At 43.6% G+C, this 16,942-nt stretch overlaps 1 protein-coding gene and 1 pseudogene across 3 annotated transcripts in view; one reads left to right on the forward strand and one right to left on the reverse strand.

Moving 5' to 3' along the window:
• The window catches only part of ddx51 (DEAD (Asp-Glu-Ala-Asp) box polypeptide 51), a 43,042-nt gene that overhangs the window by 17,125 nt on the left and 8,975 nt on the right, over positions 1–16,942 (forward strand). For all 3 annotated transcript variants that reach the window (XM_086044645.1, XM_086044647.1, XM_086044646.1), the window contains exons 10-12: positions 11,143–11,341; positions 11,421–11,536; positions 11,616–11,732. In XM_086044645.1, the coding sequence (XP_085900771.1) occupies positions 11,143–11,341; positions 11,421–11,536; positions 11,616–11,732 (432 nt within the window). The remainder of the gene's footprint in view (positions 1–11,142; positions 11,342–11,420; positions 11,537–11,615; positions 11,733–16,942) is intronic.
• On the reverse strand, positions 1,083–5,092 carry LOC147139381 (uncharacterized; annotated as a pseudogene).

Here is a 16,942-nt window from a genome sequence, read left to right on the forward strand (position 1 = left end):
AAACATGGTGAACCGTTGCTGTGTTAGGGGGTGCAAAGGAAGAAAATTTAACAATGGACTGAGTTTTTATAGGCTTCCTGCTTGGCGTAAGACCAAGGGAACCCTCGTTTTGGAATGAAAGAATGATCATCACATAATCTGTTAAAAAGGAAATAAGTATGTTCGTTTGTGTAGTTTAAGTGGATGAAGCAAACGTACAGCATGTGCTCTAGTCTGAATGACAGTGTTATTGTTCGCCACCTTCTTCATCTGCAGGTCCTGCACCTATCAGTTTATAAATTGCACACAAGAGGCTAAATATGCATAATGTTTAAATTGCTCCGAAGTGTAGGCCCTTAGACTACACACAAGGTACGCAAAAATATCCAGCGCACAAAGGAGGAAGTAGGTCTAGTCCATAGCTTCACTCAGTATTGTGAATTCTGTAGGGATCCAAACCATTTATAATGTCTATTTTTATCGGTCGATATCGGTCTTTGGCTTCACTATCTAAATCATCCTTGTAAAGCCGTGCGAGTTTCTTGCATTTTAACATGTTTTTGAATCGACAAATACTAGTGATAGATCGATATGCTTTTTTTTTCAGGGCCGATACCAATTATTAGTGGTCAAGGAGGCTGATAACCGATATTTGAAGCTGCTATTCATTTGCAGAAAAAAAGGGGTAAAATGGTGTCAAATTTTTGAAAAATAAAAACTCCAACACTTGACTTAGTTTAAATGCCTTTAAGCCCATGTTTATTTGTCAGGTTCACACCAAATGAGACATTCATAAACAATGCACACAATGAGGAGAGAAGACACTCTACAACAATATTGTCTTTTTACTTGCAAGGAGAGCGCAGGGAAGTGTACGATTACAGTTCCTAAAACGCTCTGCCCGGCTCCTGCGCCCCCTTTCTTTTTATTATTCTTCGGTGTCCCTGATAACAAAGGTGTTCCAGCTCTAAGGGAAAGGGGAGCGGGGAGCGAAAGCAGCTGGAACACTATGAACTTGTATTGTCTATGTGTGTGTGTGTGTGTGGGGGGGGGGGGGGTGTAATTAACATACATATGTGAAAGCAAAGCACACTAAGCAAGTTGGCCTAATGATAAAAATCAAACACATGAATACTAAAATGCATTATTATTCTTACATTCCCCCCTGTTTCTCTTACATTTGCACAATCCTCATATCATCGAATAGACCCTCTACAAAGGCTTTAATCTACCGAATCACTCTCATGAAAACAAATGTAATTACACCCGAGGTTGTTAATGTAATTTTACTCATAATCTCCAAGACCCGGAAAGAGATCTGGAAAAGAAAACGAAATGTCAACAGGAGAATCAAAAGAAGTGTCATCATTACTCTCAACTGTACGATAAAGCAATAACGGATAAACATCGATTAATTTGGACGTCGTAGGTGCAATAGCTGTAGTGATCAACCAGTTGAGCAGTGCTCTAAGACAAGGAATACAACAACACCCACACAAATGTGAGGATAGCTGCAAACACAGCAACAGAAACCAGGACCAAGGAAACCAAGTCCTTGTAATCTACCAAATGTTCTTTCCTACCACTCCGTCCAAAGAGACGTGTCCACTCCAGAGTGCTCCTTCATCTTGTGGTTGAGAACGCGGAGGCCATCGATGGCCCTGGTGAGGGACCCCTCCGGGGCCGTGTTGTTAGGTATGAATGTACAACACCGGTCGCCAAGCATGGCGCACACCCCACCCTTTTCCGCGAGGAGCATGTCAACCGCTATGCGGTTCTGGAACGTCATGAGAGAGGTGGCTGCCAATTGTTCTTTGATAGCAAGAAATCCTGCTTCAGTACAGTTACCCAGTTTCTGCACATTGTAGTGGAGGCAGTTGATCCTGTCAACATTTTTATTCGGCGTGATCCAAATAAAAATGGACTCCCAACCAGCTGCAATCTGATCAACCAGTTTATACTCATCTGGAACACCTCGAGGTACGCCAATAGCATCAATATAGGTCGGATCTCCATCCCTCCAGGAAGCACTACGCCCATTCCTAAAGAACTTGTCTCGCGGAATGTGCGTCAGAGCTGCCCTCTGGATATCCTCTACTGTAGATGGAAAAATAGTAACAGTTAAGAGCAATGACACAAGTGCACAAACTCCTGAAGCATTTCTCAATGTGTCATACAATTGTTTACCACCACACCACCACCACACGTCACTGCGCGGAATGAGAGGTGTTGCATCCAAGCGCGGGTGGGCGCACCAGGTGTCACACCAGGCGGCGTTGATCGACCCCAAATTTGGGCCTGTATCGGTGAGATTCGTACAAGAAAAGTTGTTTTTAGCGACTATTGCAGAAAATATAGGTTTATTCCGCACAGCCTTGCCAGCGAATAAATTGAATCCCAGGAAATGCAGGTGGAATTCGGATTTGTTTTGGTCATAACTTCCATAAGACAATTGTGATCAATTTTCGCAGGTATGATACGTAATAACGGTCTTGGTCCTGGACACGTAATGCAACTAAAATTGACTCGACCACTAAGCAAGTTGGCCTAATGATAAAAATCAAACACATGAATACTAAAATGCATTATTATTCTTACATTATTAAACAACATTTACAAGATGTTAAAGCTTTTCTAGATCTTAAAAAAAATCGACAACTTTAAGTCTCACCAAAAAAGTGCAGAAGCTCCCAGGCTCAGCTGCATGTTTTATAGTTCAATGAAAACAAACATACTAGCAAAAAATCCTCGATACTTGATCCAGATTTTGATACCACTGTGGGGAAAAAAATTCAACAATCAAGATATCTTTGAAACGGTACAAACAAATGCAATTTTATTGTCTTACATTTTTGTGAACATTCAATAAAGCAAATGTTCTGCAACAATTTCAGTTGAACTTTCTCAATATGACTATTGTCTTAACATTTTTGTAAATAAAGTAAATGTTTTGCAACAATTTCAGTTTAATTTTCTCAATATCAGCAACACAAACATTTTTAAAGTGCAAAACACAAAGTGTAAAACATGACAGAATCTAAAACATTCTTAGAAAATGCAGAGCACCTATGAACAACATAACTCCAAACCTCAACCAAAAATAAATACAGTATTCAAGACTAAAGGAGACAACTGAAAGTGTCAAAAGTGACATGTAAACTGAGAATACAAGGCACGTTAGAGCAACAATTAAAAACAAACAGGATCAAATAAACACGGTACCGTAGGCTGGAATGACTTATTTTTGGCCTTGGATATTTGGTCTTTTTCAGCCTCTCCTTGGATCTAGAAGACAAAGAAACGTTTTAGATACAACTCATGTCATATTAAACATCCATACTAATTGTACCTTAAATCATATTCATCTTTTTATATCTTGTTTGGAAGAAAAATCTTGCTTACAAATTGGAACTCTTTGTGGAGCAACATTTGTGGATGTACTGCTTTCTCAGACCATGTGTAATGCAACTTTAAAATTCTACTGTGGGCTTTTAGCCTATTTCTGTTAATAACAGAACAACATAATACGTGTAAAATGGAGACAAATAGGCTTTGCTAAAAATATACATAATGTTGCGTTTATTTTCTCAAGTAGCGTTTAGCGCCAAGCAGTTATTTGTTTGTGTAACTCTATATATGCTCACTAGTAACCACCCCTGATGGACGTAAAAATACATGGAGCTAACCCATAGCTTTAATGTTACGGATATTTCCTCAAGTAGTGTTTAGCGTCAACGTCGCCAAGCCAAAATGCTCACTAGTAACCAACCATACACAATAATATTTACCCACCTGTTTCATTTCTTTGTAGAGTTAGGGGTGTCTATCTTTCCCGTTTGGCCAAATTTGTTGTGCTACTTGACTTGGTGACGACTGCCTTGTAGCAATGCTTGCAGACCGGCCGGTCACAGTATGTCGGCTTTCCCGACTCCTCAGCCTCGCACCCAAAGTAGTTCCAAACAGCACTTTTACTTTTGGGATGGTCAACTAAAACGGGTTGTGATGCTGCTGTTGCCATTTTATTTTTGATACGTTTTGGTTTTGCCGGTCAGAGGTGGTCTGAGAATTGTTGTGAAGGGATTGGAGAAGCAGCTGCTTCATCTATTTCCCACACACTGGTGTACACAGCGACACCATTGGCATCTGGAAGGACCGCGCGTGACAGCGTAATCAGAATGAGGATGTGAGACTGAAAAGTATCGATATCAAAACAATTTAATATCTTGAATCAATACAGTACTACATTTAATATCGATGAATTTCTAGGTGGTGCTGGTGTGTGAGGCTGAGAGGTTCCGACTAGATATAGTCGGGTCGGGCTCACCTCCACACATAGCTTGGGCTCTGTACCAGTCCTCTCGAGAGGGGTTGGACACTCTTCCACTCTGGAGTTGCCCAGGGTGAGAGGCGCCGAGCAGTTGTAGGCATACATATTGCCCCCCGGCTTGGCGCCTGTACATTGAGGTTTACCCAGGTGGACGAGAGGGTAGCCTCCCTCCGCCTGAGGGTGGGGGGACGGGTCCTGACTGTTGGTTGTGCCTATGCACCAAACAGCAGTGCAGAGTACTCACCCTTTTTAGAGTCCTTGGAGGGTGTGCTGGAGAGCGCTCCACCCGGGAATCATTCTGCGGGGGGACTTCAATGCTCACGTGGGCAATGACAGTGAGACCTGGAGGGGCGTGATTGAGAAGAATGCCCCCCCCCCCCCCGATCTGAACCCGAGTGGTGTTCTGTTACTGGACTTCTGTGCTCGTCACAGATTGTCCATAACGAACACCATGTTCAAGCATAAGGGTGTCCATATGTGCACTTGGCACCAGGACACCCCAGGCCACAGTTCGATGACCGACTTTGTAGTCGTATCATCGGATTTGCGGCCGCATGTTTTGGACACTCGGGTGGAGAGAGGGACGTTGCTGTCAACTAATCATCATCTGGTGGTGGGTTGGCTCCGATGGTGGGGAAGATGCCGGTCTGACCTGGCAGACCCAAACGTATTGTGAGGGTTTGCTGGGAACGTCTGGCAGAATCCCCCGTCAGAAGGAGTTTCATCTCCCACCTGCGGCAGAACTTTGCCCACGTCCCCGGGGAGCATTGAGTCTGAGTGGACCATGTTTCGTGCCTCCATTGTTGAGGCGGCCGATCGCAGCTGTGGCCGCAAGGTGGTTGGTGCCTGTCATGGCGGCAATCCCCAAACCCCTGGTGGACACCAGCGGTAAGGGATGCTGTCCAGCTGAAGAAGGAGTCCTATCGGGCCTTTTTGGCCTGCGGGACTCCAGAGGTAGCTGACAGGTACCTGCTGGCCAAGCGGAATGCGGCTTCGGCGGTTGCTGAGGCAAAAACTCGGGTGTGGGAGGAGTTTGGTGAGGCCATGGAAAATGACTTCCGGACGGCTTCGAGGAAATTATGGTTCACCATCCGCCGTCTCAGGAGAGGAAAGCAGTGCACAATCAACACTGTATATAGTGGGGATGGCATGCTGCTGACCTCGACTCGAGACGTTGTAGGTCGGTGGGGAAAATACTTCGAAGACCTCCTCAATTCCGCCGACACGCCTTTCACTGAGGAAGCAGAGCCTGGAGACTCTGAGGCTGAAGTAACCGAGGTAGTCAAAAAGCTCCTCGGTGGCAAAGCCCCAGGGGTAGCAGACCGGGGTGTTGGTCCCCCTTTTTAAGAAGGGGGACCGGAGGGTGTGTTCCAATTACAGAGGAATCACACTCCTCAGCCTTCCTGGTAAGGTCTATTCAGGGGTGCTGGAGAGGAGGGTCCGTGGGGAGGTTGAATCTCTGATTCATGAGGAGCAAGGTTTTCGTTCAGGCCGTGGAACAGTGGACCAGCTCTACACCCTCAGCAGGGTCCTCGAGGGTACATGGGAGTTTGCCCAAACAGTCTACATGTGTTTTGTGGACCTGGAGAAGGCATTCGACCGTGTCCCTTGGGGAGTTCTGTGGGGGTGCTTCAGGAGTACGGGGTACTGAACCCCCTTATGAGGGTTATTCAGTCCCTGTACCACCGATGTCAGAGCTTGGTCCACATTGCCGGCAGTAAGTTGGATTCATTTCCAATGAGGGTTGGACTCCACCAAGGCTGCCCTTTGTCACAGATTCTGTTCATAACTTCTATGGACAGAATTTCTAGGTGCAGCCGAGGTGTCGAGTGAGTCCGGTTTGGGTGCTTCAGTATTGCATCTCTGCTTTTTGCGGATGATGTGGTACTGTTGACTTCTTCAAGCCGCGATCTCCAACTCTCACTGGAAAGGTTCGCAGCCGAGTGTGAAGCAGTTGGAATGAGAATCAGACCTCCAAATCTGAGACCATGGCTCTCAGTCGGAAAAGGGTGGCGTGCCCTCTCCGGGTCTGGGATGCGAATCTGCCCCAAGTGGAGGAGTTCAAGTATCTTGGGGTCTTGTTCGCGAGTGAGGGTAGGATGGAACGGGAGATCGACAGACGAATTGGTGTAGCGTCCACTGTGATGCGGATTCTGTATCGGTCTGTCGTGGTGAAGAAGGAGCTGAGCCAAAAGGCGAAGGTCTCAATTTACCGGCCAATTTACCCTCACCTATTGTCATGAGCTGTGGGTCATGACCGAAAGAACGAGATCTCGGATACAAGCGGCCGAAATGGGTTTTCTCCGCAGGGTGTCCGGGCTCTCCCTTAGAGATAGGGTGAGAAGTTCGGCCATCCGGGAGGGACTCAGAGTCGAGCCGCTGCTCCTCCGCGTTGAGAGGAGCCAGCTGAGGTGGCTCGGCATCTGATTAGGATGCCTCCTGGACGCCTACCTGGTGAGGTGTTCCGGGCATGTCCCACCGGCAGGAGGCCCCAAGGATGACCCAGGACACGTTGGAGAGACTGTCTCCCGGCTTGCCTGGGAACGCCTTGGGGTCACTTCGAAAGAGCTGGAAGACGTTGCTGGGGAGAGGGAAGTCTGGGCTTCCCTGCTGAAGCTGCTGCCTCCGCGACCTGACCGTGGATAAGCGGTTGACAATGGTATGGTATGGTATGGTAATATTGAGGTATCGATTTTTTTAACAACCCTCCAAGAGACGGAGAATTGGATTAAAAAAAGGCACAGGCTTATCTGCTCTCCCGGCTTTAAAGCTAGAAAGACGCAACAGTGCTCCCGGCTCTAGTGGTAGAAACGCGGTTATGTGCTCCCATCCTTAATGGGTTAACACGACAGCAACTTTGCTGATTAAAACGGAACAGAACAGAGAAAATAAAGTACTTATCTTCATTTTACTTCCCGCTGCGACTCCAGTTCATCAGTTAACGTCCTTTTATTGCTCTACTTTGGCATACCACCCAATGCAATGCCTAGTGCTTAACCTAGTGCATAGCGCCCTCGCTTGTTGAACTCCTGCACCTGCAGTCACATCCTGTTAATGACTATTGTATTGGATTGGATTGTAATTCCGGTTAGAGACCGCTCCTCGCGGTGGAAGAAAAATTCACAGAATAGCCGCACCGGTCTATAAGCCGCATGGTTCAAAACCTAGTAAAAAAGTAGCGGCTTATAGTTCGGAAAATACAGTAAGTTCATCATGCGGGAAGTCAAAATTATGTTTTGCAAGTCAAAATTATGTTTTGCATATTTGTAGTGGGTAGGTCCTACCCACTACAAAAATGCAAAACATATTTATTTTCAAATAAATTGAGGATTCTTTATTCACAATGTACGTTGATGTACCTAGCATAATGCTTATTGCTCAGCAAAACGCCGTAAAACGCCAACACACAGTATAACAAAAAGTTCAGACATACAACATAAAGCAACATATTATATTTATGACAAAGATAGCTTTGCTTAGCGTCAAAGCTAATCACGATAGACAATGCAAAATAGTGCTGACCACTTTGGTCTGCTTTCAACCAATGGCGGTCTTCTCCCAGAGCTAATCCTTACTGTCAAAAATGTGATGCTTCAATAAACTTGTTATATTAACTTTGTATATTCACTCGGCTTTGTCAAAACAACGAGGAATGATGAGGAAAAAGTAAACAACACGCCTGGTGAATGCCGCTACAAGTGCTTCTCAGTCTCTGCGTAAAGCGTACGGAGATTCTGTAAGACGTAACTTCCAGTATGACATTTTCAAAATACTGTAAAGGCATCGTATTTCAAAATACAGATGGCAGCAATTACAAATGTCATGCGATCTACCAATACTACCTTTGCGATCGACTGGTAGATTGAGATCTACTGGTAGATCGCGATCGACGTATTGAGCACCCCTGGTATAGACACTTTCTAATTGTACCCAGTTATCCAAGTATTTGCAAAACGATAGAAGCATCCGCAGAGCTAGTCGCAATTTCAAAGTGCATGCAGGTTCGTGTGTACTTGCACCTACGACTCCCTTGTTTTGGGTCCACAACAACATAATTTTCATTGCTCATCAAGAATCATGACAGCGTTGCAAGTGGATTTGTCCCCAAAGTCGGGGCAAGGAACAAGTAAATGGCCGTGAATGCAAACATACATGTCAGATTATCAGATTTCGTATGTTGCATTAAAGTTGGTTCTCACAATGGAAAAAAGTACCACCATTTTTTTTTTTCCAAAGCATGTCTTTGTCTTCGCATAGCCATATTTACAATGCTCGGTTGCCTTCTGGACACCTGTGCAAATACCCGGATCTTTTTTCCTTTTTCATGTTTGTGATGTCATGTGAAGTTAGAGCATAGATATGAAGACTAGATACGCCAGCGCGCTGTAGCAGCCAGTTAACGACGTGCCTGTAGGTTGAAGAGGTCGACATTCCTACCGAAGGCAATGCCTGGACATTGAAATTAAGTCGGAACTTGCTAATTTCTCGACCGATTTTCATGAGGTGTACTTTTTTTTTGGTCATTGCCAAACAATGTGCTATCAAAATACAATATTTTGAAAATAGGTTATGCTTGTAGGCCACATACATGAAATGTGCTGACAACGTTGATCCTCGTAGTTTAGCATTGACATAGGCACGTCGTTCAAAAGGGACGTTGTATCTCCTGTTCCTATTCATATGTGTGCTTGTGTGTGGATAGCCGAAACTGTTAGTCTGTCAAATTACCATGCAAATTGTACTCATGTATTATGCACTCCCCAATTTGATATCCTTGATTTAAAAAAACAAAAAAGTACAAAATAGTAAAAACTAAGTAAAATCAGCTTTTGAAGGGCAATTTTAGAGGGGCATATATTATTCGAGTATGTGTCATTTCTCGAAGAACTACAGTTCAAGGGACGTCAAATTGGAAACTTTCTTGACAGTTTGTCCTACGTGTCCCCACAAGTCTAAAAACAGTATTCTGACTAATATGGCGTTTGTGGAATATGAATTACGCATAATAATCCACCCGGTTTTATCCATTTTAGGGGACACACATTTTGCCCTGTACTGCCACTTGCTGTCGACTGAAAATTACAACACAGTGCCTAAGGCAGGCATGGGCAAACTACGGCTTTTTAATCCCGCCCGCCGAACTTGTCCAACAAAAAAAACAAAAATTAGAATCATTCAATGACTTCATCTTGTCCCTGCAGTGCCTGCGTTTCTTCAGTAGATAGCGTACTGACACTTGGTGGACCTTTGTGACAAGCCACACCCACTGTCTTTCTGCACAAAAGAAATGGGGAAAGGGGGCTTGTCTAGCGATGACGTCACTCAGCCACGCAAAACACAGGCCATCACATACGCTAAATATACATTTCCGGGTCTGGAAGCGAGTGGGATTTGCCCAACCACCACGCCAAATGAATCCACTTAATGAAGTGGATTGAAATCTTGCGTCTAATTAGTCTTTTTGTTTTCGTTCACGTCCTCCACTAATTTCCTCTTCAGTTTAAAAAATATATACATTTCTTTCTAGTTGGGTTGTTACTCATGGTGCGGTGTGCGGCAGGCCTTACGTTTTTGAAAAACACTTCACAAGGAACGACACTTTAAAACACCAAAACAATTTTTTTGTTTGTTCCTTACTGTTTAAGTTTGTTCCTTGTGTTGTTCATTGCAAATAACTTTGCTTCACACTAATCTGTGAGAGATTTGTTTGCATTATTTATTCTTTATTAATAGTAATTACACTTATTTTTACTCCATCCTCTGGCACATTTGGTTTAAATTATTCATATTTTGTATAGTCACATTTTATATAGTGAAAAATAGTTTAATTGATTTTTTGTAGATGTTATTGTTCAATAAATGAATATCTATTACCATTAATAGAAAAAAAGTACGGAAAGTTTTGAGATAATTGAGGAGCTTTTGAGCATGGAGTCGCTAAAGAGGACAACGCAAGGAGAGGACTTGTATGAACAGGTGTGGAAGCGCCGCATCTTTCATATTGTCACTGTCCTGTGGAAAACACTGCTCTCCAATTTTGGAAACTCTTTTTCATCTTCACATTAATGCGATGTCTGTAAGTCGGAAACACCATTAATGTAAAAATGAAAAAAAAATGGACATAGGTGTTTTTCACAGAACAGCAATGATATTCATTGACACAAACGTACTACCTGCATGAGAGCTCTCTTGCACGTTTGAAAGGGCCAGCCATCAGTGCACGCTGGTAGTCAATCGGCTTGTTCGTTTATTTGCGTGTGTTAACTGGCCCAAACACTCGATGCTAATGTTCCTGGCCGGCCCCTCAGTCAAATTTTACATCCCAATGTGGCCCGCAAGTCCAAAAGTTTGCCCACTAAGGGCTCAAGTTGGCAACATAATGTTTTTCTGGATTTGGTTAGGTGACGCAAGCTGAGCTTTTAAAAAATTAAATGTAATTTATAGGGTTGTAATGATAATGGCGATGTCGCAATATTAAAATTGCCACAATATCGTCGTCTGCATGTTACGATATTCAAACCGTAACATCTCTGTCAAAAAAACATTACTTTTTGTCCGCTTCAACCGAGCACAGCATTGTGAGCTAAATAGACCATGAGGTTTTGCGCCGATATGTACTAAAAACATATTGTGCTTTTCCCCCTCAATATCATGAGCTTTGTTTTTTTTTTTACACAATATCATGAGTTTTTTTCACAGTATTGTGAGTTTTTTTTAATACCACCAACCGCCCCACAATAGCTTGATAATTATTACATCGTGATATCATATCGTGACATTTGGATATCATTACATCCCTAGCAGTTTTGACAATTTACTCACATTGTCTATTACAGCCTGTCTCCTCCCCAAATGCCACTTCAGAAACTACTTTTCTCTGCCACACTCACCCAAAATCCAGAGAAATTGCAGCAGCTGGGCCTCCAGCAGCCAAGACTTTTCAGCTCTGCCAACACTGCCATTTGCCGTGACTATCCTCAGCCAACTGTTGTCTCCCACAAACCTGAGCGGTTTGACTTCCCCCAAAGTCTGACGGTTAGTTTTGTGTGAATGGAGGTTATTGGATTTTCATACCATATGTTTCTGAATAAATGACTGCTTGGGTGTTTTGTAGGAGTTTTATGTGCCCTGTACGCTCAGCAAAAAACCTCTTATTATACTTCACTTCATCCTGCGCATGAAGCTCAGACCCATTCTTTGTTTCGTGAACTCCAGAATGACAGCTCACAGGTTGAGAGAAACACTATTTTATGCATTACTGTCAATGCTATTCATTGTCTAAAAGCATGTTTCCACTTGTTGTACTCAGACTTTACCTGCTGATACAGCTCTTTGGTGGCGTTCAAGTAGCAGAGTTCTCCTCTCAACTGTCTCCCAGAGAAAGAAAGAAGAAGCTGAAGGAATTCGAACAAGGAAAGCTCCACATGTAAGAATGCACAATCCTTGTCACAATCAGTATTAGTTTAAAAACTTTGTGACCACATTCAAAACACACATCTAAACTCCTTGGTACAATTTCAATATTTATTTTGAAGGTTTCTGTGCCATATACTCACTATGCTTATCAACAACATGTAATATATGTAAATCATTGTGGTCTGAAATTGTTAGTAATTCTGATTGCCTTGAAGAGCAGTTTATCAGGGCATCTGTGTATTCATGCACAAAAGCAAATGGTAAGCATGAACACGGAACCATAACATGGTGTTGGGCATGTAGTGTTGAGGTCACAGAGGTAATGGGTAGTTTTTCATAATTTTGATATTAAATCATTTTTCATCTATGCACTCAACTAAAACGTCAATTAACTAAAAGACCAGAACAAAGCTTGTTTGAATAAAATAGTCAGCAGAACATTGTACAAAATTATGATCGATAGATGTAATGGGATGTGTTTTAATATTACGACCACGCGCCATAACAAAAATACTAAAGAAAAGAAAAGGCCAAAAAATTACCCACTTATCATCTCCAAATGGGCTATTTGCACCCAAATCTCCACTTGTGAAAAATTGCATCATTCTACACACAGTATTTTCAAGACTTGGTTAAACTACCCTTCGCAGACATAGGTCTTTCTAAAAACCTCTTCTAGAGGGTTGGTCGCCATCCACCAGTCTGAGTTTGAGTTTTTCAAAATCTGTTTTGGGCTTTATAACGTGGGTCAAATAAAGTCAGACATGGGAAGCGTACAGGCTTTGCTTCAGGTCCATACAGAGGCAGAGCTGGGCATTCTGTTTGTGACGGACTGGTCCGTCTATCCGCCTATGACGGACACCCGTTTTGACGGTTGACGAATGACGGGAACATTTTTAAAATGGACGGACCAAGCATAGGCGGAAGACCGTGTATTTAATCCGTCTTTCGTCTGTAGTCCGTCTTTAGTCGATAGCCGCGAGGAGGAACAATAGTGACGTGTTGTTGCTTCAGGAACAAATTTGAATGATGGGCCAGGCAGTGAATGCAGTGAGTCACACTTTCTGTTCAAATATCGGTCGGTGGGTGGGGGGCTTGTGCCTTCAAGCAGCTTGTCTGACTGGGAATGCTCACGTCAACACGATGCTTATATAGAGCTCTGCCACGCCCTGCTTGTTTCTGATTGGTGGCCCTCGTCAGAGAATCAACTATCCAATCAGTGCGCTAATGGGAGGGCCCCCACACATGGCGAACACTGATTGGATGTTTTTTGGTTCTTTTTTTTATTTGTTTGTTGTTGTTGGGTTTTTTGGGTTTTTTTTTTACCTATTTTGTTTTGTTTTACCGTATTTTCCGGGCTCCAAGCCGCACCCTCTCTATTTCTAGAACATTTTGAAAAAAATATTAAAATAAGCCGCACCTTTCTATGTTGAAAACGTTTATATTTACTGGATTTACAGAACGATGTATGTACCCGAGCAGATTCTTTGCTAACAGTGCCTTTTAACACTGCAGCAACGTTGCTGATTAAAACAGAAAAGAACCAAGAGAAAATAAACAGTACTTATCTTAATTTCACTGCCGACTGCTGCTCCAGTTTGTCAGCTAATGTCCACCAGACTCCACCATCTATTGTTCTACTACATTCTACATATGCACCTGTCTTGTTTTATGTTAATAAAGTCAGCCAATCTAACACACGATGTGCTAAATCAACAATAGCATTTCACATCGAAACAACAGAACAGACGTAACATCGCATTCATGTGCACTTCAGGGACCTCTAGGAAAACATAAAATCAAAGCATTACAGCACCTAATGCAATAACCTAGTCTATGACGCCATCGCCTGTTGAACTCCTCCACCTGCAGTCACATCCAGTTAATGGGAAATGTATTGTATTGAATTGTACTGTCCTTCCGGTTAGAGCGCCCGAGCGGTGGAAGAAAAATCCACAGAATAGCCGCACCGGACTATAAGCCGCATGGCTCAAAACCTAGGAAAAAAGTCTCGGCTTATAGTCCGGAAAATACCTTAGTTTAGAAAGTCTGACGGAACATAAGCATGAAAAATAAACTCAACAGTGTGAATAAAGGGCTGTCTAACTACGACGTAGTAGGTGGGTTTTCCACAATCTTACCTTGTGTGTGGTCGTCATCATTGGATCCGGTCACTGGTAGAAATTTGCAAGCCAAATATAGTTAATATAGTTTTCAGTTCTGGGAACTGGAGACAAACAGGAGACCACAGTGTACGGGGGGTCCTTCGAGCTCTGGCTTGTTTGTGTATTAGTTTGCTACTCTTTAGTGCCTCCGCCCTCCTCTCCCGCCTGCAACAGTCAATAGCGCCCGTGCGTAAGCTCGCGCTAATAAGTGGACCGAACCGAACGCAAGTGGGCAGAACCAAACATGCCATACCGAAATGTATTAATACACCCACGTGTACCATTACACCCCTACTGATAATGTGTTCATGTACTGCTGGGTCCAGGAAAGCAGTGAGTTAAACATTGCTGTGAAATCCGTGGTTGCTTAATTAGTTGTTAAACAAGGATGGCAATGTACAAACTGGAACACAATAATGTTGATCGTATTCCTTGTGTTGCTCTTGGAACAAAAAAAAATATCTTTTAGATATCTCTCAGATGTTTTTTACTGGAGACTACGCATCAACGACTGTGTTCCCCAAACCGGAAAAGGGTAAACTGCAATATCATGGAGGACATGACGTCACGACATTCCTTGTAATGTTGAGTTGCCCATAGGTGTAGCAAAGTGGTTCCCATATATCGTCACTGCCCCATCTATATTTGTCCTGGGCTTGTCTGTCAACCACTCCTTGGCACGGACTGGCATTTGCTGTGAACTGGGATAGGCTCCATGCCCTCTTGTTGATCCTAATAGGAAAGGGATCAAAACTCATGAAGAACCAGACATTCTCGACTACTTCTAATGTCCAGGTAACACCCCTAAAATGTACGTACGTGGACAAAATTGTTGATACCCCTCTGTTAATGAAAGAAAAACCCACAGTGGTCACGGAAATAACTGACACAAGTAATATTAAATAGTAATTTAATGCAAATCAACCAAAGAAAATCAGGCGTTACTTTAGAATGATGAAAATGATGCCCCCAGACAAGATTGAAAATAATTTGACCATAAGGACATGTTCAACCACGGTGTCTCCTCTAATTAGCGTCACACAAATGTCTTGAAAACTTGTAATCAGTTATTCGGCCTATTTAAAGCTTGTCAAGTAGTTACTGTCTTGTTTGGTGACATGGTGACTAGAGCAGGGGTCGGCAACCTGCGGCTCCGGAGCTGCATGCGACTCTTTCATCCTTACGTTGCGGCTCTGTTTGGCTTGGGAAAATAAATTATTATAAATGTCCTATTGAAGTGTATTGTAACATCTCTCAAAGACACGACGTCAGATGTAGCTTAGTTATCCTCCTTTGTTTTAATTCCAACACGGCTGCCTTTTTATTATATCAACTATAGGGTTGGGCACCGAGAACCGGGAATCGAGTGGAACTGGGACCATCATTCCGGTTCTCCCAGAACCGTTCAGATTTTAGAATGTCTGTGCTAAGTTTCGATTCCTAGTTAGCCGCGCGGAAGAAGCACAAGAAGATTGATTAAAAAAAAAAAAAAAAAAATTTAAAAGTGTGCACACGGCCCGACGCACAGCCTCTCCTCCCGCCGAAGCTGCGCAATAGCACGGCTCCACTTAAGCTGCCGTGCTCCTCTCGGTCAACCCCTCGTGCCGGCCGCGGCGGCGTGCGCCGGGCCCCACCGATCTTCACATCTACGGCGGCTGCTGGGACACAGTGGTGGCAGCAGTCGCCCTTCGCAGGGTTGGTGCTTGGTTTTTATACTCTTTTAATCAATTCAAGCGTCAAATTACCGATTGAATATATTTTGGATGTAGTAATATGTGGGCGTGAGTGTGCAATAAGCTACCGTATTAAAGGTGCACCGTATTAAAAGGCGCAGTCTCAGTTACGGGTGTGGTTTCTATATTTAACACATACATAAGGCGTATGTGGCGTATTATTGGGCGCAGGCATGGTAAAACATATGATAGCTTAAAACACACAGTAGCATGCATGCATGCTAAAACATATCATTGCTGTCCTGTGAAAAACACTTACCTCCAATTTTGGAAACTTTTTAAATGTTGTCTTTAATGTAATATCTATAACGCGGAAACATGATTCAGTGTTTTTCACATGACAGCGACGAAACGCTAGCAAGTACGCTAACGTATGTTTTTAGAATAGCAGAGGGAGCAAAACTGAGTTTGGTTGTTTTTTGTTGAAACATTTAACAATGTACTCACGTAATTGTCAGTGATTAACTGCCATCCACAAATCCTCATCTTCGGTATCCGAAACGAACAGCTGGGCAAGCTCTCCATTAAACACGGCAGGTTCGCTTTCGTCATTGTCCGAGTCAGTCTCGTTGCAGTGCGGCTCCTCAGAAACAATGCCGGCTTTTGCGAAAGCTCGCACAATAGTGCAAGCAGACACTTTAGCTAAAGTATCCACAATCCATTCACAATGTGTGGCGTAATGTGCCCGGCCAGCGCTGCCTCCAAGTCTTTGTGTAGCTGTGTTCGCCGTCCGTCATCCATCGTTCCCCGCTCGTAACGCCCTATTTACACTGGTGTCCAGTGGTTGGAGTCCCTTTAAGCCTCCAGGAATAATGGCAAGTCCGGAGTTCATTTGCTTCACTTGGTCTTTCGCAGCGGCTGTGAGATGAGCGCGCATGGAGTCACAAATTAACAGCGACGGTGACATGTGGAAAAAAACATCAGGTATCTTTGGCTAGGTTCACACCGCAGGTCTTAATGCTCAATTCTGAATTTTTTTGTGTAAGCGTTCATATTAGGTACATTTTAAATGCGACTTCGGTCTTGCCTGCTGTATGAACACGTGCGTCATGAATGTGGTCCAGCATGAATACAGTATTTGGGGAAAATCACCCACAGTCAGCCACTCTCTCATTTTCTCCTCATTCATCCAGCCCTTTTGATTGGCTTTGATGATGACTCTGGCCGGAAACCTTTGTTTCGGCAGCATCTTGCGCTTAAAAATCACCATCGGTGGCAGTTTCTGTCCATTACCATGGCAACCAAGCACAACAGTAAAAGCCAACTTCTTGTGCCCCGTTGTGCATGTCGCTACCGCGCTGGTCTCCTGTGAGCGGCACTTT

This window comes from Filicampus tigris, chromosome 11 (assembly GCF_054856515.1).
Source record: "Filicampus tigris isolate MCC_2025a chromosome 11, RoL_Ftig_1.0, whole genome shotgun sequence".
In the NCBI taxonomy this organism is placed as follows: Eukaryota; Metazoa; Chordata; class Actinopteri; order Syngnathiformes; family Syngnathidae; genus Filicampus; species Filicampus tigris.